Raw genomic sequence first — 18,376 nt, 5'->3', positions numbered from 1 at the left:
TTGTTCGATTTGATTTCCTATGTGGTGTTAGCCTTCTGCATTGAAATTTGCTGGATGACTGGAAATCAGTCTTGAACTGAAATTGCCCAAGTTTTTCCTTGATTCTATTTTCAAGACCCCTTCGTTTAAATTATCTACAGTGGGTGCTGGGGCTAAAACAATGGGCCAGATTCTCCTTTTGGTTATACCACTGTAACTCAAGAGTAACTCCATTAACTTTAAGAGTATTGCACTGGTGTAAATAAGGGCAGACTTGGACCCATGAAAATAACAAAGACTGACAATTCCTCACAACAAGAAATTAATTTGATTTTCTCTATTTTTACAAGCATTTACAGTGCATTTTCTTTTGTCCCAGCACCTGAGTCCAGCTCCGTTCCTTCCTCCCATAGTCTCTGTGCAGATGTCACCAGTTGTCACCAGACCTTGAGTTGTCACCAGACCTTGAGTGAACCAGCTGAGAAAAAGTGGCTGATTTGGGGGATGTGGAAGAGAAAAGTTTGCAACCCCCTGACTTAGACCAAAAGCAGCCAAGGCAAGAAGCTGGCTTTGGGACATGTGAATATTCAGCTGAAAGATCAGGTTCACAGAGAGATACTCAGACCTGAAGTGGTCACCTTATCTAAAACTTCATTCTGCATGAGAGTTGACATTAGCGAGAGCTGTGCACATGAAATTCGACATACAGGAGTCACCACTGAACTGATACTGCAGTTCGGTCTCCGTTGGTCATTCAGTCCTTGATCTCTCTGCTGAGACTGCAAAGAAAGAAAGAATGTTGAAAGTAAAAGAGATGATACATAAAAGATATAAAAATAAAATATAATGGATTATTGTAAAGAACTAGGAAATACAGTATTTAGGAAGGAAAATTTTATGGGATTTAAACTCTTTCTTTGAATATAGTTTTAGACACTACACCAAAATTGCAGACTATTATTTTTGAGATACAGAATGTGTCCTTTGTGTATGACCTGATCCAATGTCCACTGAAGTTATATGAAGATTCCAGTGGAAAATAGATTAGGTCCAGTGGAACCGCTGGTGTTTTTCCATTGACTTTGGTGGGCATTGGACGAGGCCCTTGTAGCATAATACAGTTCTGGGTAAAGAATAAACCTGCTGGACTTAAAATGAACTCTGTTAAAACACATATAATTAGTTGGTCAAATTTATTTCTGAAATAAATGGGAAAACTGCCTTCTTTTCTCTCTCTCTCTCATGCATCTCTGTGAAACCAGCAATGTACAAAAGTCTTGCTCTTTTCTTCCCACACAAACACACAGGGCTCCTCCCTTTGAACTTATATATTATTGGCAATGGTGGGCTTCTGTGTTTACTTAGGGAGTTGTCTGCCCTTGCTAGTGCCTGAAGGCAAAGAAAAGTTAATAATGCTATTTTCATCTGTGCTAGCTGATATGGAATCATTAAGAGAACAGAGATGGAACGTACCCATTTTTATAGAGTAAATTTTTCACAACACGACCACACTGTAAGGGAGGCAGTGAGGTCTAGCTGAAATAAAGAACAGTTGTAACTGGGATTCTATTCCACACTCTTCCAATCATCCATTTTGTAACAATTCACACATCCTCTCTTTGCTAGTTTCCCCATACATCTTTATATCAGGGAGATTAAGACTTACCCAATTTATGCATTCAAAGCATTATTAATAATAATAATAAGTCATTTTAATTACAGTAGTTTTTTAATGGGCTATTTTGGAGGCAATACACCTCTACCCCGATATAACGCTGTCCTCGGGAGCCAAAAAATCTTACCGCGTTATAAGTGAAACCGCGTTATATCGAACTTGCTTTGATCCACCGGAGTGCGCAGCTCGCCTCCCCCCCTGGAGCACTGCTTTACCACGTTATATCTGAATTCATGTTATATCGGATTGCTTTATATCGGGGTAGAGGTGTAGCTAAAAACTGTGAGGTGCAGTAGCTGACTGGTTCAGGTGTTCAACTAAAATCCTGCAGGGTGTGGGGTTTTGGCTCAATAAATCTCATGTTAAAAGGCCACGTCCAGTTTACCCAGGTGCAAAATGGGTACCTGATCTATCAGGTTAGAGCATTCAAAGATGGTCACCTGTGATGCTGGCCCCATAATGCCCTGGTGTTCTGTTAGGGTGACCAGATAGAAAGTGTGAGAAATCGGGATGAGGATGGGGGGGGGGGGGTAATAGGTGCCAATATAAGAAAAAGCCCCAAATATCAGGACTGTCCCTATAAAAATCGGGACATCTGGTCACCCTATGTTCTGTTGGCTATGAAACTGATATGCATTAACTGTGCCAGCCTGATGAGACATTGGCTTGGGGGAACCTTGACTTTGACCTAGAAAGTTGATCTATTCATTGGTATTTAGCCAGTACTGGTGGCTTGCCATGATATGGATATTTCTGTCCAGGTTCACCTTTAAGCTATGTGAGTGTTTGGGGATGGAGATACAGAAAAGGAAATTTAAACAGTAGGAAAGAGCAGTAGAGTCTTTCCTTATATCCATTTCTGCTAATAAAGAAAGCTTGACAAGTTAAAATTATGTCTGTGTTTTAAAAATTAAAATAGCATTTGTACCCTCTAGAGAGTTAATTAGTAAATAATAGATATTTGCAAAGTGAGCAATTTTAATCTTTTCAGGGTGGACTAAAGTGCTTTCAACATATCAGGCCCAAAATTCAGATAAAGCAGTTTACCATGGTGTGGCATGTAGATATGGAATCACTGAAGTCACAAAGCATATTTCTGTTAAGTGCTTCCCACACCTGTAGCAAGATATAAAAGTTACAGGTCTCTGCAATTTTTTTCCATTTCATCCACAACTTCTTGTTCTTATCCGAAAGAAAAATGAACACAGTTGTGAGTATATTTGTCCTTTATTGCAGTTGTAATTATTTTTAAAAGCTACTATTTATATAAAAATGTGAATTCTTTTTGACTAGAAGCAAGAGTGTTCAGTGAAGTTAGCACTGTTTTGAGAATAATTATGTTTCATGTTTCATTTGCTGGTACAACAAGAAGGTACTGTCCTGCATTCTTTGTGCTGCAGTAATCTCCTTGAAATCAGTGGGAATCATGCATTAACAAGGGATGCAGGATTGAGCCCGAATGTAAGCATGTTTCATTGCTAATTTTTGTTATCATTTTTTAGAGGAATCAAGAAATATTTTTGGAAGCAATCAATGTAATTTTTGAATAGCAAGAAAAATGTAACTTCTTAAAGGGAAAAGTATTGTCTGTTGTTTTCTGAATGAAATAATTAAGAAAACTGAATTTACAAAATTTTTACACAGACAAAACTGTGAGAAATGTCTCAGACAAAGTCAGACAAGGAATGGTAAAATGCACATGAATATTACTGTCTGATAGAAAATATTTAGCAAGGTACATTTTTTAAATTTAGACTTTGGACTGGACTTTGTAATATTTTATCTAGTAAAGTAGGCCTCAACCAAATATGGGAATCTAGGAAATTCCATACTAGATCTGACCTGTGGTCATTATAGTCGTACCAGTCTCAGACAGTGACCAGCACCAGATTTTTTCAGAGGAAGGTATAAAAAACCGTGCTGTGGGCAATTAGGGAATCATCAATCCACCAGATATAAATATCCCAGATTTTGTGGGCAATCAAAATCTGCATATGCTTCTAGTTCCAATAGAAAGGGGCAGGGATTTTGGGTCTGACCATCTAAAAGTTTTTGCTTGTTTTTGTTAACGCATAATTAATATCAATGACTAACATTTTGGAGGAAGAAAGTGTTTGTTAAATTCCTTCTTCCCTTCAGCTGAGGCGTGAGAGCTGATGTACTTTGAGTCCCCACCAACAGGTCCTCCAACAAAACTAGGGAACAGTAGGTTTGGGATTCCTAATATTTCTAAGACAAAAACACAAGTATCAAAACAATCACAAAGTAGATAGATAGAATAGATACCATAATACCATAAAAAAGTAAACAAGTTCACAAGTAGAATTTTTTTTTAATTCCTTTTTGGGTTCCCTTTAAGATTAAGCAGTTTTTATAAAGTTTCACAGTGATACAAGCAAAATGAAACGCAACCAGGAGAAACTTACAATTGGAAAATGTAATTATTTTCAGATAATCCGCATGCAATGCAAAATGGATAATTTTTTCAAGCCTTGGGAATAAAATAGCTTCCCTTGATTCATTAATTCTGCAAGCTCTGAGTTTTGGCCTGAACTCTATCCATGTGTCATGGTGGTTTTTAGTTTCTATTGCATATGAATGCTGTTATTTCTTTTTCAGGCTACAGTAATTGCTGTGCTGGGAGTCTTCTGGACTCAAGCTTATTCATATGAAGTAAGTAGACTGCCAATGCTTTGTACTGCCTAGTATTCATTTGCAATGCATTAGGTGCCTGGAGAAATGGAGTAACCAGGAAGAAAAGCACTGAGGAAGTTAATAAAATGCTTATTGCTGAGCACAAAGGAAAAGGTAATCTTCGCCAAACCAGACAATCCTATAAATTAAGGAGCCAATCCTGCTGTCATTACTCAGGAAGAACTCCCATTGACACTTGCCTGAGGAAGGACTGTTAGATAAGGCCCCAAAGAAGAAAAAGACCTGTGAGGTCACCTCCTTCCATCCCACTAAATCAGTTCAGGATTATTCCCTACAGTATAGATATTTGCGAGCGCAACACTTCCCAGGCAAGAATAATCCACAGTCCAATAGATCTTGCCATGAAGAAATTATTGCTGCTTTATACATCCCAAATAATTGTGTTCACTTTATAAACAGTTGCTCCTGGTTATCTCCCTTCTAAAAAATGTCTCCCCTTTCTTAATATTTCACCATGTCATATATAGATAGTATCTCCCTCCTTAATCATCCCTTAGTGAAGCAAGATGCAGCAGGCCTGATTCTTACTTACAGTAAGGCCCCTTTGGTAGCGTAAAGTGATGCAAAAGGGCATTAGCCAAATAAAAATCAGACTCATTTTAGTTCTTTAACTCCATTAGCCCTGGAATCATAACAGGTAAAATAGTGTCTTTTATGTTGCACTTTTCAGATGAGTGAAAAAGGCGACTATCACATATTTTGTGTTTTGTACTCAGTTCTATAGCCTCCCAGGAACAAACGGTGACTACGTCCAGCAAACCGTGACTATTAGCAATGAACTTCATATTGCTGATATCCATGTCCATGCTGGGATGTGCTCCTCTGATACCATTTTTGACTACAAACATGTAAGTGAAACCAAAAATCTGTCTTGACTCAAAATCATCTCAATGTTTTTTTTCTTTTTAAACACAGTAAACTAGCTTGATACCTCTTCTTCCTCATGAATAACCCTTAAACGATGTCTATTTTAGTCATCCATCTCTTTGGTTTCTTCATATGTCTATGCAATGCAACAGAAATACAAAATGAAGAAAAGATAAATTTTGCCCTTAGAACTGTACATAGACATAAACACGGAGATATATATTCTGTTGCTAGTTACAATGGTGTGAATGCAGAGTAACTCCATTGAAGTCCATGAATGCACTCTGCATTTACACTATTGCAGCTCAGAGCAAAATTTGGCCCAGCATACAAAGAGAATTAACAACTGGGTGGCAGTAACTGTTTTCAAATTATAAACCTGCTCTTGTATATCACAGGGATATATTGCTACAAGGCTGTTTTCCCGGAGGGCCTGCTTTATCTTGAAAATGGAGAAAGGATATATCCCAGAGCTGAAAGAAATCGGACGGCTTGCTTACGAGAAACAGGTAATTCTCTGAAGTATTATGTACTATATACAAGCAAGTCACGTTAGAGAGGTGGTGTGATGGAAGTAAAGGGTACTGCCATCTGGAGTACTCTCTTTTCTTAGGAGTCTTTCTTATTAGACTGGTGATAACAAAACAGAGACTTTGATACTACAGTGATGCAGGTTTCAGGGTGGTAGCCATGTTAGTCTGTATCAGCAAAAAGAACAAGGAGTACTTGTGCACCTTACAGACTAACAAATTTATTTGAGCATGCTTGGGGATTGCATAACTAGTTAGCATGCCAGAGTCTCTGAGCATCTGGTCATCAGTTTACTTGAGCCAACCCATGAAGTTCTTATACAGGCAAAACGTTCACTGAAATCAATAGGGATTTGGCTTGAGTGGGAATTTCAGAATTCGGCCTCTTATATGACAGGTGAACAGTAACATATTCATAGCAAAATTACTTCATATATTTATAATAACTGTACAGATTAGGAGGGTGAACATGGAAAACAAAGTGAAAGCTGCCAAAGTGTAAAACTATATGGCTGTTCTATATTATTATTAATCATTATTAAGTAGTTTATTAATGCAGTTCATTTTTGCTATGTGTATATAATTACCGGTACTCTTCAGTGAACTTTGTGACTATTTCCTTCTTTGTAATTAGCAATCTGTTACTTCTGTAGATGACGCTTTGTATGTGGCTAGAGGAAATTTGTTAGAGGTGGGTGGGTTTTCTCACAAGGATGTTACAGAAGATTAAGGAATAAGATGTCTTGCTAACTATATTTTAATATTTTCTCCTTTAAGATGATGAACAAGATGTTTTCCCAAAAACATCTGTGGGTGCAATATGAACCCAGTGATTCTATATTTGGTGAAATCAAGGAGTGGTTTACCTTTGGTAAACCCATTGAGAAACTCTGCAAGGGTGTGCCTGTCTACAAGGTTCGCAAGGTTGAAGGTGAGTAACAAGAATGAAACCAAATTCTTTAGAAGGCGCCGAGTCTTAAAGAAGCTGTTTTTCCTAGTTCTATCTCTGGTTCTGATGTGAGCCATAGTTCCTGAGCACCTCACAATCTTTCGCATATTTCCTTGGGATCTAGGTCAGTGTTATTATCCCCCATTTTATCGATGGGTAACCAAAGCAGAGAGAGGCTAAGGGTGGAATGCTCAAAAGAAGTTAGGATAACTCCTTTTGAGCATCCTACCTTAAGTGACTTGCCCAAGGTCACACAGGAAGTCTCTGGCGGAGCAGGAAATTAAACCAGGTCTCCCAAGTCCAAGGTTAATACCCTAATCACTGTACTGTCCTCCCTCTCTTGCTGAATATAAAATGACCGCTTGGGCTCATCTCTGCACTCCACAATTTAGTAACAAGATGGATTTGCTGGAGTGGCGGCCCAGGATCTGTCTTGCAAGGCAGGCAAAGGTAGCACTTTCTGGAGCCCCTATTGATGTTCCTCCATTACACCCTGCTGCTGGCATAGAGGATGTGGCCATGGGAATGGGGGGAGCCAAGATTCCTTTGTTCTCTAATGATCCCCTGCCAATGGCTATAGTAGGTCTAACTTATGCCAGAGCACTGGCTTGACACATGGCTGGCCCAGGACCAGAAGCACAGAAAGGTGGCTTAAAGCTGCATTTGCATCTCCCCCATTTGAGTTGCACCATAAGAGTCTGATCCAACTCCCACACACATCATTTGGAGTCTAAAATGTGTGTTGGGCTGAACCCTAACTGACAATCAAGTCCTGTACTTGTATTTTATTTTATTTTATTTTTTTGCTTAATTTTGGAGAATTGTCACTGAAAATGTATTTGTGTCCTTGTTTCCTGTTTAGGTGCCATAAGAACTGGTGGCTGTGCTAAGGCAGGAATCCTGGGCATTTTGGACATTTCAATCTGCGGAAGGATCGATGTTTAGACATAACCCTGGCAGTGCCATTGCTTGGAATGGGCTTATTATTTTCCAGGTGCTCTCATACTTTGTAAGCCACGAGCAACGTTATTAAATTGGGATAGATCTCATTGTTCCAGATAATCAGCCTCTCCCGATCTTTCTGCAAACTATGATCTACTAATAAAAGAATGAAACATCCCAACTGCCTTGTGTTTCTTTTGCAAAACAAGCAGCACACAACTAAATGAATCCCCTCTCCTCTTATTTTTGTGCTTTTATGCTTCCCTCCAAAGCAAAATAAAGCTATCCTGGGTCCATTCATCTTTTCAGCATGCAATGTGTCATACACAATGTGAGCTCAACTTTGCAGGGTTTTTTACAGACAAAACTCCCCAGTGAAGTCAGCATCTAGATACTTCAGTGACTGACACTCCATAAATGTCATGGCTAGAGATATTGAGACAGATAGATAGATAGATAGATGTCATCCAAACTAGCAGCCACATCTTTAATACTTCAGGACTCCTTTTAGAATGTTTTATTTAAATGTTGCTTTTAGAGATTCGTCTGAACCAAAACCCCAGACCTTAACATCATCAAACTTTGAGAAAGTTTAGATCTGGAAGTTTACAGTCAATCCCTATTTTTATTGTGAGATGAATCAGACATTGAATGTGAACACCAACCCAACCTGGGAAAAGTTTGGATGGGACCCTTTGTTTTGCAGTGCATTTCAGATTCCTCACTGACTTAGATTGCAATTTTCAAAGGGGCCTACATCGATTGGAATTGACTACCTAATTTACTTATAGCCTTTGAAATCTCACCATAATGTATCATCATTATTATTAATAATAATAATAATTGTGTTGTAGTAGCAATTAGGGCCCTAGTCAAGGACCAGGTGCTAGGTGCTGTACAAACACAGAACGAAAAGATATGTGCCCCAAAAAGCTTACTTCCCAGATTATAAAGAATCCTTTCCTCAGCACCAATTGTAAAAGCTGTGCCTATTGCTAAGTGCACTTGACATGTTTTCCCAGAGGGCAGCTTGCAAGGGGAACTGAAGGACACAAGGTAGCATAGCATAGCTACAGCCCTGTCTCTTAGATTTCAGTGAGGGAATTAATATTTGCCGGGTTTGGGAGGAATGTATATTTTAGAGTCGGAAAATGCAGCCTACTGAGCCTTGAAGGGCTGCCAGTGAGCAGAGCATACTTAGGAGTCCGGGGAATTGGATAATTTCCTAACCTAGTTATTTTCAAATCTGGCTGCTTATCAAACCATCTGTCACTTATTAAAGGAGCATTTTATCTTCTTATGATGAAACTGTTCTGTTAGACAAATTAATCTTATTCACAACAGGCTGCAGGACTTTGGTGCTCCAGAAAAATGTATCTAGACGGTTCAAGGCTGGCAATTAAATCCAGGAATATTTGTGTGTGTGTCTCCAAGAGATAGGATTTTCTATTTAATAATATTTTACAGTGAACCCAGTGCTGGTGAAAAGTGCAGGATTGACAGCCTTGGAGTGCAAGGTCCTCTATTGGTCCAGAGAAGAGGAACAGCCTGAGAAAATTTCCCCATCTTGTCCTGCCAAAGTGCCTCAATATTGCTGGAAGGGTGAGAAGGTAGTTCATTCTCCACTCAGTCTTTGGGCTCTCTCTGAGGGTAACATCAAGAGGAGCTATTCAGCTGAAGGGATTTGTAATGTGGACAGCTGTACTTTAGAAACTGGCCTGGGACCAGTGTTGGGTAAGAAATGGTCTTCCCGCCCTATGACAATTTTCCAAGATTTTGAAAAAATTTCCTACCCCAAATCAGGGCAAAAAGTCAAAATCTTGAAAATTGTCATGAACTGACAAACCAAAAAAAAAACAGTTCAGGTTAATTGAAACATTTTGCTTAGATAAATTCTAAATGTTTTATTTCAATTTTGGACTTTTTAAACCCTTTCTTGTCTACATTTGCTAAAATTTGTAACTGAAAAGTCATTTCAACTTGAAAAACTGAAACTTTTCATTTCAAAAGTAAAAACTTTTCATTTCAACAATTCTGAAACTTTTTTTTGCCAACAAAATTTCAGATTGGGAGATTCATCGAAACTGTCCCTGTTTCACAAACAGTTTTGTTGTTGACAGATAGGCGTTTTTTAGTAAGAAATGTTTCAGTGGAAAATTCCAAACCATCTCTAACTGGGACCTTCCACTTGTTTTACACAGGCCATGAAACAGCCTCCAAATGTTAATTATATGTGGTTATTACCACTGACACAGGCTATCTTTGAACTGATAATGTAGATGTGAAAGTCTGCCTACATATTCCCAATTCCTTGAGCCATCCAGTCACCTAAAGACATAGAAACTGGTTGTGTCTATTAATTTAGGCTTTATTACACTGGATCTTCAATCTATAAGTGTCTGGTTATGTTGCTCAGGGGATGCTGGTTTAAAATCTGTTATGGTGCTAAGACTGAAAAAGGCCTTTGGGGAATTATCCTGCACAGTCCCCTAAGAGATGTGCTGGATGCACAAAAATAAGATAGATAGACATTAGTCTAGAATTATTATTTAATAAAGTATCTTAAAATAATTAATGTGCATGTATCTGGTATCTTAATCTGAATTTGACTGTATAACTGGGTTTGTATTTTTACTGCCTGTGCACTCCCTTTAAGACTCCCATGCTGTTACAACTGGAGAACCCACTACTACTGGAACGCTAGTGCTGTGAAAGTGAAAGTGCTTCTGGGCTGCTGCAGTTCTCTGAACAAAATGACATCAAACCTGTGTCTGTGGCTCTCCTAGGATTTAGGTCTATATCAATACACAGGTCCTCTCTCATTATACTTCATGGCCAATATTTTTGCAGCAAGGCAGAGAATGAAAAGCAGAATAAGGCAGCAGTGTGGGGCATGACGCTAGCTTGGTATTTTAACTTCCAGCCAATATCCTTTTTATTAAACTCTGAGAAGAAAAAAAGAAAGTCAGGCACAATCCCTTTCATGAAAGCACTTTATTTAACAGTTGGAGGCCAGACTTGAAATCAAACAATGGAAAGTATGAAATGGTATATTTCTAAAAATAGAACTAAAGAGACGGATAACGTGAACAGAGAATAAAAAACCCAATGCAATGAGGCTCCTGAATGATGACCAACAGCTAAGCTTAGCAACCTGAGATGTTGCCACACAGGTAAATGCCAAACAGGCCCAGGATTCCAGCATCAGCACAGCCTTGAGACTCAAACAACAGGGCTCCTCCTTTAAGGGAAAAAGAAAAGATGAGAAATGGTTAGAATATAACGAGATACTTAAGAGATCAATTCATTATACTGCTTAGTGAGAAAGTGGCTTCCGAGAGCAGCTGAACAATGCCCTAGAAATACAAGTTTCTCTAGCCCATTATCAATCTCATCCAGTCTCCATTCAATGCAATAATCCACATTCCCCTTTTTCATGCATTATCATGTTCTAAACACTTAGGCAAAAGTGCTCACCCTGATCCTGTTGTGCGTAGTACGTAGGGACTCCTTTACAGAGATTGCCAATGGACCTTCCGAACTGGGCAACATTCCTGACGCGCGTCTTGGTGATCGAGAATCTCAAGAAAGGTGGTGGTGGCGTACCCTTGGCTGGCTATACCATAGCAGAATGTGAAGAATACAATCAATAGGCATCCTTAAGCTATATGTGAGTGTTCATTTGTGTCACCTGGATGTCTGGCCTTGACCCAGGAAAGCATCTTTACTACGGAGGGTTGAAAATGTTCGATCAAAACTGCTTTTTGACTGAAAACTGAGTTTTGGACTCAACAAAAATTTTCATGAAAAGCATCTGCTTCCTGCCCAAAAAAATGGCATTTTGCTTAAAAACTGAACACCTGAAAACTGAAAGCTTTTGGCTGAAAGCCAAAAACATTTTACCCCAAAACCAAAAGGTTTGTGGACAAAATTTTTCAGTTTTGGTTTTTCAAAAAAAGTTGAAATTCTCCACACAAAAGAAACCAATTTTCCATCCAGCTCTAACCTTTGTGCAGGTCAGCACTTAAGGATGTCATTAATTTTAAGCACATGTTTAAGTTTCCTTGGAGTCAATTTACCAATACTTTGGTGACTTCTGAATGAAATTTTGCATGATTTTGCTCACAACTGTTCTCATTTTTGTTCTGTGGGCGACTGAGTAAGTGAAGATTTGTCTGTATCAAAACAAATTTTTCCACAGGGTGACTGACTCCTTTAAGGGGAAGTAGAGACAGCCTCATCTGTACCGTAATTAACTGCCTCCCAGCCTGAGTGGGCAGGACTAATGGGGTCAGGTGTTCATATGGCCAACACCTGGACCTCATAATAAAAAGGCTTAAGGGAACCAAGTCAGGAGCTGGGTGTGGAGGAAAGCAGTCACGGTGGGATGTAGCTGGAGAGCTGAGCCGCAGGAGTGGCACTAACTCCTGGAACAAGGAACCCCACTCCAGGGTGCCAGTCCTGGGGGTGATGCTCCACATCAGGAACAGGGAGCTGGAAAGGAGCCCAAGAGAGACAAGAGGCCCAGGCCTGGAGAGGGGCAGAAGAAGCTTTGGTCGTGTTTAATTTTGCTTGTAGTTTTGAGTTTTACAGAGAGGCCCAGGGAGAAGCCCTGGGACCTGGTATTCTGCGAACAAAGAGTGTGATTCTGTTAAGTCCTGTTTGATTTGGAAGGACTTCACTGGTGGCCCAGTGAAGAGCTGGGCAAAGGGGTTTTGAAGAGGCCAGCTGAGCAAAGCTAGTGTGGGGGCCTGACCAACTACAGCTGGGCTTCTGTTACCTCAAAAGGGGACTGAACTTTAAGTGTGACCTGCCCAGAGGGCTGAGTCACCCAGAAGAAGACTGCAGAACCAGATTAGCTGATAAAGGGTACGCAAGAGTGGAAAGATTCCCTGCAATGCCCCATCCTGACCTGAGGGGGCGCTCTAGTGATGAGAGTGCCCCATGACACACAAAGACCTTGAAACAAAATATATTTGGTGAGGAAACATTGATTTTGGGTCCCAGCAGAAGTAAATTCTTAAGAGATCCATACCTGGTGTAAATTAGCATAGCTCTCTTAAAGTCGGTGAAGCTGTGCTGATATTCACTAGCTGAGCAGCTGGTCTTAGGTCAGCCAATTAGGGAATAGTACCAAAACCATGTGACTGTAGCCAGTCATACAGCTGGTTTATCGAATACTTAAAGGGATATTCTCAGTGGGTAGTTGTGTAACAACCAATAGGCTGCAAATTTGTTCATGCAGGGTGAAATTTACCCTTGTGTAGAGAGACAACACAAGGCTTAGACGCCATTTATGACCCATATAACTCAAACAGAATCCAAGTGGTGTTTAGGCCTCAGACTGGTCCTATGCATAGGAGTGAATTTCACCAAGGCATTCATCAAATAATTTTTGAATAGTGAATAAATTCATGAAAATTGCAGTGCATTTGTGGATATTTCATGAATAAGGGGAGAAAGATCCCATTCACCAAATAAACTGCTTATTGTAAGTTGTTGGCCCAGCTGAGAATCTGGCCCATGAAAAAGAAATAGATTGAAAATATATTAAGATGAATACATGCCCAGGTTAACAGCATTCTATTCTGTCTTAGATAAGAATGTGCTATGTATTTGAAGAACAGCCTAACATGCTGTACATAGCAGTATTTGAATAACATTTCAGAACTTACGCAAACAGCTAATGATACAAAACTAAACTGAAGAGGACAATGCAACTTCTTAATATTGTTGTATTAATACAATGGGTGTGAACCTATGGGTTCTGATCTCAATTGTGTCTGTTTTGTACTGATGTAACTCCACTTTGGCGTAACGCTGCTTTTCACAAATGTAAGTGAGAGAAGACTCAGGCCCAATATATGGAATACAATACGTCATAGACCCAGATCGCCATGCTTTTCTGTCCCATTGAGCATTTTAGAGAGTGTGGACGTGATTCTCCACTCTTTTATACCACTTTTAAACTGATGCGACTGCACTGAATTTAAGAGCTGTGGACTCTTCCACTGATCCCAGTGGCAAAACTCCCATTGACTTCAGTAGGAGCTGGATTGTGCTCTGTTTCTAAAAGGGTTTGTTTTGACTAACATTTCCTCATATGTATTGACCTCTCACCTTCTGGTCCTTGAACTTGCTGAGTTTCTCCAGACTTGGGAATGCATCTTTATTCATCTTTGCAACAATGCAAGCCCTCTTGTTGAACAGCCTGGTGGCAAAAAGTTCCTTTAAAACAAAGAAGAAACTGCTGACATGTATATTACATAACATCGATGTGAATGATTACTTATCTGATTCTGTGTAGCACCTTTTAACTAAAACATTGCTCCAGTGATGAAAGTGCTGTATCTTTTTTGCCTTAATCTCATCTATCGTACTCTGTGCTCCTTTATGCCTATGTATGAACCAAATTCCCTGGAGCCAAAAGATTCCAAAGTTCTTTCCAAATTGATATGCCAACTATATAGATATTATTTCACCTGACATTAAAATGTAGCCATCACTGGAATAAAATAAAACAGGTCTTTTACTGCTAATAGCAACACTACAATAGCAGTTTAGGACAAGAAACAAATAAGAATACTACATCTAACCGAATTAAGAAAAAGGGAATTCTCCCACTTGGAATTTTAATATAAAAAAACAAATGCCATGGGATCTTTAATAACTCCAAGTGGTCAGAACCTCAGTTTTATAGCTGATCTGAAAGTTGCATGGAATTCATTGTGATGGAATATATTTTTGCAGATTTTTTATTTGTTGTTAATGACTTGTCTACTTTAGAAGGCTGTACCAGTACAGTTAACGTGATAAAATCCTTGTGTGGACATAGTTATATTGATATAAAGGTGCTTTATACCAACACAGTATTTGTGTACAGGAAGAGGAATGAGCTATCCCAGTATATGTCACCTTTATACAGGTCTTGCTGTTCCCACACAGGGGTGGCAGTGATATAACTATTTTGGTTGAAAAAAATTACACCCCTACAGAAATAGTTATACTGGTACAAAAAATCCAACCGACATGACTTGCATTTGTGCAACGTGCTGTCAGCCACAGACTGAAAACAATTTTGGATTAGACTGTGCAATTTACACAAAGTCTGTACATGTCCATGCAAGGGCTGATCAACCTCTGGCCCAGAGGATATAAAGTGCAGATGTGTAAAATACAGGGTGGAATGCTGAGTCAGGACAAGCTGCATCCTTACATTTCAGGAGTCTAATCCAGAGCCCACTGATGTCCATGAGAATGTTTACATCGACTTCAGTGGACTTTGGGTGACACCCCAGAGCAATAACTGATTAATAGCTGGAGTCAGGAATACATTTCTCCTTGGCATGTAGTAATTGACAAGTGGCTTCTATAGGTGGAGTAGGAGTAGGGGGTAAACCTTTGTCCATTCCAATATGTCAACTGTGGTATATCGAGAGCAGCACGATACAGTGGATATGACAATGCACCGGGAGTTAGGAATCTGAGGTCCCACTGAAGTAGATGGGGGTTTTGCCAAACGCTTCAATGGAGCCAGGATTTCACCCCTGAGTTCCATCCCAGCTCTGCCACTGATTATGCTTTGTGACCTTGAGCAAGTCACTTCCCCGCTCTCTGCCTCAGTTTCCCCATCAGTAAAACAGGGATAATGATATTTCCCTTCCATTTGCAGATCACTTTGGATGACAAGTGATGTAAGCACTCCAGTCATTATGAACACCCATGTTCTTACTGTATCCTGACCTTGCTGTAATCCCAGACTGCAGCCCAACCCTTCCAACCATTGTAGCTGTTGATATTGGCAATGTGGTCTTGGTTGTTGATGTTCACGTTCTGGTGGCTGTTTCCACCATCGTTTCCTTGGTTGTTTTCATTGACGGACTAAATGAAACAGAACGGCATGAATAAGAATGATACAGTTTCACTGTAGTCTCACCCAGGGCAAAACCCACCGGATTTCAATGGGAATTTGGCCTGGGTAAGGACTTTGGAACCTCATTAATAGAGTAAATATTGGGTCAAATGCTCCTGTGTCACAAGTTGAAATGAATGGGCCTTGCCAGTGTAACTGTGTGAAGAATTTGGCCAGCTGTGCATAAGATTCTTTGCTCAACCTGTAGGTATCACCCATTAATATGAATGGGAATTATATTCATTCATGAAGGGTCAAATCTTCAGCCATGCCTGAACTGCTGGACAGGGGCGTGGGAAAGAAGCCTCTTCCCAAGCCACGAAGTAGCTATGAGACCCAATGTATCAACCAGTTTCCCCATGCTCCACCATGCAGGAAAAATCACTATAAAATCCTCAGTCTTTGTGCCTTCCCTCTGCTCCATCCCCTGCATTCTGCTGGGCAGGGGGTCCCTGCGGAGGAGGCAGAGGCTGTTCCAGGCTGGTGCCTGGTGCCTGCCTCATCTCTTTGGTGCGACAGAAGCATCATGATGATGCTGTCAAGGGGCCTTTCATTGCCCTGGAAAAGAGAGCAATATTTACCTCCCCCTGCCAAATCATAGGTCAGTATGCGCCTCAGACACGTCATATTGTAATTTTAGGGGGACGAAAGCCAGACCATAATTGAATACAAAGTACTTCACATAACAGCGGGAAACCTGCAGAGTCTCTAGGGAGCTGCCTATCAATTTGAATACTGCAGTGCTGATTAAATCCCGTTGTACAAACTGAGTACTTTAAGCCAGATTCTAATCTCACTTATACCAGTGTGAATCCAAAGTGACTCCGCTCCAATGTGTTTACCCCAGATTTACACCAGCATAATTGTGATCAAAATTTGTCCATTTTACTCTCCGTTGTGTCTTATCTAGATCAGAAGTATATTGTGGACTTTGCCCATTTCATGTTTTTTATTGTTTAAATATTGATTTTACTACTTGTTTCGATAAGCCATGCACACAGAAAAGTACTTGCATCCACTTACATCGTCCGCCAGGGCCTGAGTCAGGCAGAGTCCCAGGAGAGCACCAATGATTATCTGAAACAGAGACAAGTCATGCAAAGTAAAGCCATGGAATTTCTGCACATTATGCAGCATCTCATAGACCATCACAAAGCAAGGAGTTCTTTCAAAATGACTCTAAGCTTGCTCTAATATTGGAAGTGTTCAAGAGTAATATACATTCACATGGCTAAATAACCAACTTTTAGAAATAATTAAGGGTGAAATTTGTCCCTGTGCAGAGGGACAGCAAAAGGCCTATGTATTGCTGATATCTTATTTATGCATTATTGTGAGGGCTTAAGTGGTGCATGGAGCTTGTGATGAGTCTATGTCACCAGTAAGGCTATATTTTCAGAAGTAGTCTCTAATTTGGTTGCTTCCCTTTTTTAACATCTGGTCCGACGCTCAAATTGGACATTCAAAAATTTATTTATTATTTGTATTACAGTAGCGTATTAGAACCTCAATGTGCTAAGTGCTGTACAGACTTATAGTGAGAGACAGTCCCTGTCCCAAAGAGGTTTAAGTCTTAGTAAGGGAGGCATGAAAAATTAGACACCTGTTTTGAAACACTGAACCTTAGCAATTCTATATTCATAAGGCCAGGTCCTCAGCTAGCGTATATCTGCAAAATTATACTGAATCCAAAGCATGAGATTCTGGCCCTGCTGAAGTCAGTGCGAATTTTGCATCAATGTCAGTGGGGCTATGATTTCACCTAAAGACTGGCTGTGCAAACTGATCAGAAGTCAAGCAGACCCAGCTGTCTGGGAATTCCCCTTGCATAAGGGGAATCCATGGGTGGTGTACAGCTGTGGTATTCTGTGCACCCCTGTGTATTCCCTGGCATAGGGATGATGGTGAGGAAGAGTGATATGGCCAGAACTCCCTCCACTTTAGAGTTCTTAGGTGTCACAATGGTCCATTAAAGCCATAGACAACTAGTATACATTAGAGCAGCCTTGCGGCTGCTCTAAACTGAAGTGAGGAGTTGGGGACTAAACTGGCCCTAGCCAGAACTGCAAGCTGCAAAGGTATCATAAAGCAACTTTTACTTCCCACCTCTCACCCTGAAATGATCAGAGGATCAGGCCCTATTTCCAAGTTTTTCTCTTTTCTGTTCCTCTTTCTTTTTAACATAGACTCAAATATAAACATAATAATTATAATAGAATTCACAATTATTGCAACCCAAGCATAAAACGTATATTTTACGTGCTGTATATGTATATATGCATGTTCAATACAATATAACATAAAGCAGAAGTATAATGTTACAATATTCATAACATTGAAATAGTGTTGCAATACAGAATATACTATATTTGAATAACTGATACATTCACTTCATTCTCAGTGTATATCCCATTAGTGTTTTTCAATTATTACAGTGTGGTTATTCAATGCGGGCATGCAGGGAAGCATAAGGGACAAATCTACCTATCACGGAAACAGAGGGAAAAACACCTGTTGACTCTTGTAGAACCAGGGCGTGGCCCAAGCAGTATAAATTCATAACAGCATCCATGTCCATCTAAAAGCTGACTCTGACTCTGACACTGGTTCCACTGCCTTCAGTACAATTACTCCAGACTCTAAATTCTTGTTGAGGAATTGTTTTGGGAAAGGAAGTTTTATGGCCTGTGTTATGCAAGACTAGATCAGGGGTCTCAAACATGTAGACCCTGGGCCGCATGAGGCCCACAGGGCTATTTCCTGCAGCCTGCCAAGCGGCCCACGCTCCCCACAAAGCGGTCCGCGCT

The 18,376-nt window shown here is 40.0% G+C and overlaps 2 protein-coding genes across 2 annotated transcripts; one reads left to right on the top strand and one right to left on the bottom strand.

Moving 5' to 3' along the window:
- The first annotated feature begins 2,778 nt into the window (after positions 1–2,778).
- GKN2 (gastrokine 2) lies at positions 2,779–7,834 on the top strand. Its single transcript, XM_054018544.1, has 6 exons — positions 2,779–2,864; positions 4,274–4,327; positions 5,086–5,217; positions 5,635–5,745; positions 6,544–6,697; positions 7,578–7,834. The coding sequence occupies exons 1-6, from the start codon at positions 2,853–2,855 to the stop codon at positions 7,658–7,660; spliced, it is 546 nt and encodes a 181-aa protein (XP_053874519.1). The 5' UTR covers positions 2,779–2,852; the 3' UTR covers positions 7,661–7,834.
- Positions 7,835–10,803: 2,969 nt separating this feature from the next.
- LOC128831282 (gastrokine-1-like) lies at positions 10,804–16,718 on the bottom strand. Its single transcript, XM_054017601.1, has 5 exons — positions 16,593–16,718; positions 15,401–15,538; positions 13,778–13,885; positions 11,135–11,273; positions 10,804–10,898 (listed from the first exon to the last, which is right to left on the bottom strand). The coding sequence occupies exons 1-5, from the start codon at positions 16,716–16,718 to the stop codon at positions 10,804–10,806; spliced, it is 606 nt and encodes a 201-aa protein (XP_053873576.1).
- Between the last annotated feature and the right edge of the window lie 1,658 nt (positions 16,719–18,376).

This window comes from Malaclemys terrapin, chromosome 2 (genome assembly GCF_027887155.1).
Source record: "Malaclemys terrapin pileata isolate rMalTer1 chromosome 2, rMalTer1.hap1, whole genome shotgun sequence".
Lineage (NCBI taxonomy): Eukaryota > Metazoa > Chordata > Testudines > Emydidae > Malaclemys > Malaclemys terrapin.
This window is presented reverse-complemented; position numbering and strand designations above follow the sequence as displayed.

Excerpts from the sequence above, each read along its gene's own strand:
- GKN2 (XM_054018544.1), top strand. Across the intron at positions 4,328-5,085 it reads CTCAAGCTTATTCATATGAA|TTCTATAGCCTCCCAGGAAC; the intron begins GTAAGTAGACTG and ends TTTTGTACTCAG. Across the intron at positions 5,746-6,543 it reads GGCTTGCTTACGAGAAACAG|ATGATGAACAAGATGTTTTC; the intron begins GTAATTCTCTGA and ends TTCTCCTTTAAG.
- LOC128831282 (XM_054017601.1), bottom strand. The coding sequence starts at position 16,718 with ATGGTCTATGAGATGCTGCATAATGTGCAGAAATTCCATGGCTTTACT. Across the intron at positions 13,886-15,400 it reads CAGTCTGGGATTACAGCAAG|GAACTTTTTGCCACCAGGCT; the intron begins GTCAGGATACAG and ends TTTGTTTTAAAG. Across the intron at positions 10,899-11,134 it reads CTACGCACAACAGGATCAGG|GAGGAGCCCTGTTGTTTGAG; the intron begins GTGAGCACTTTT and ends TTTCCCTTAAAG.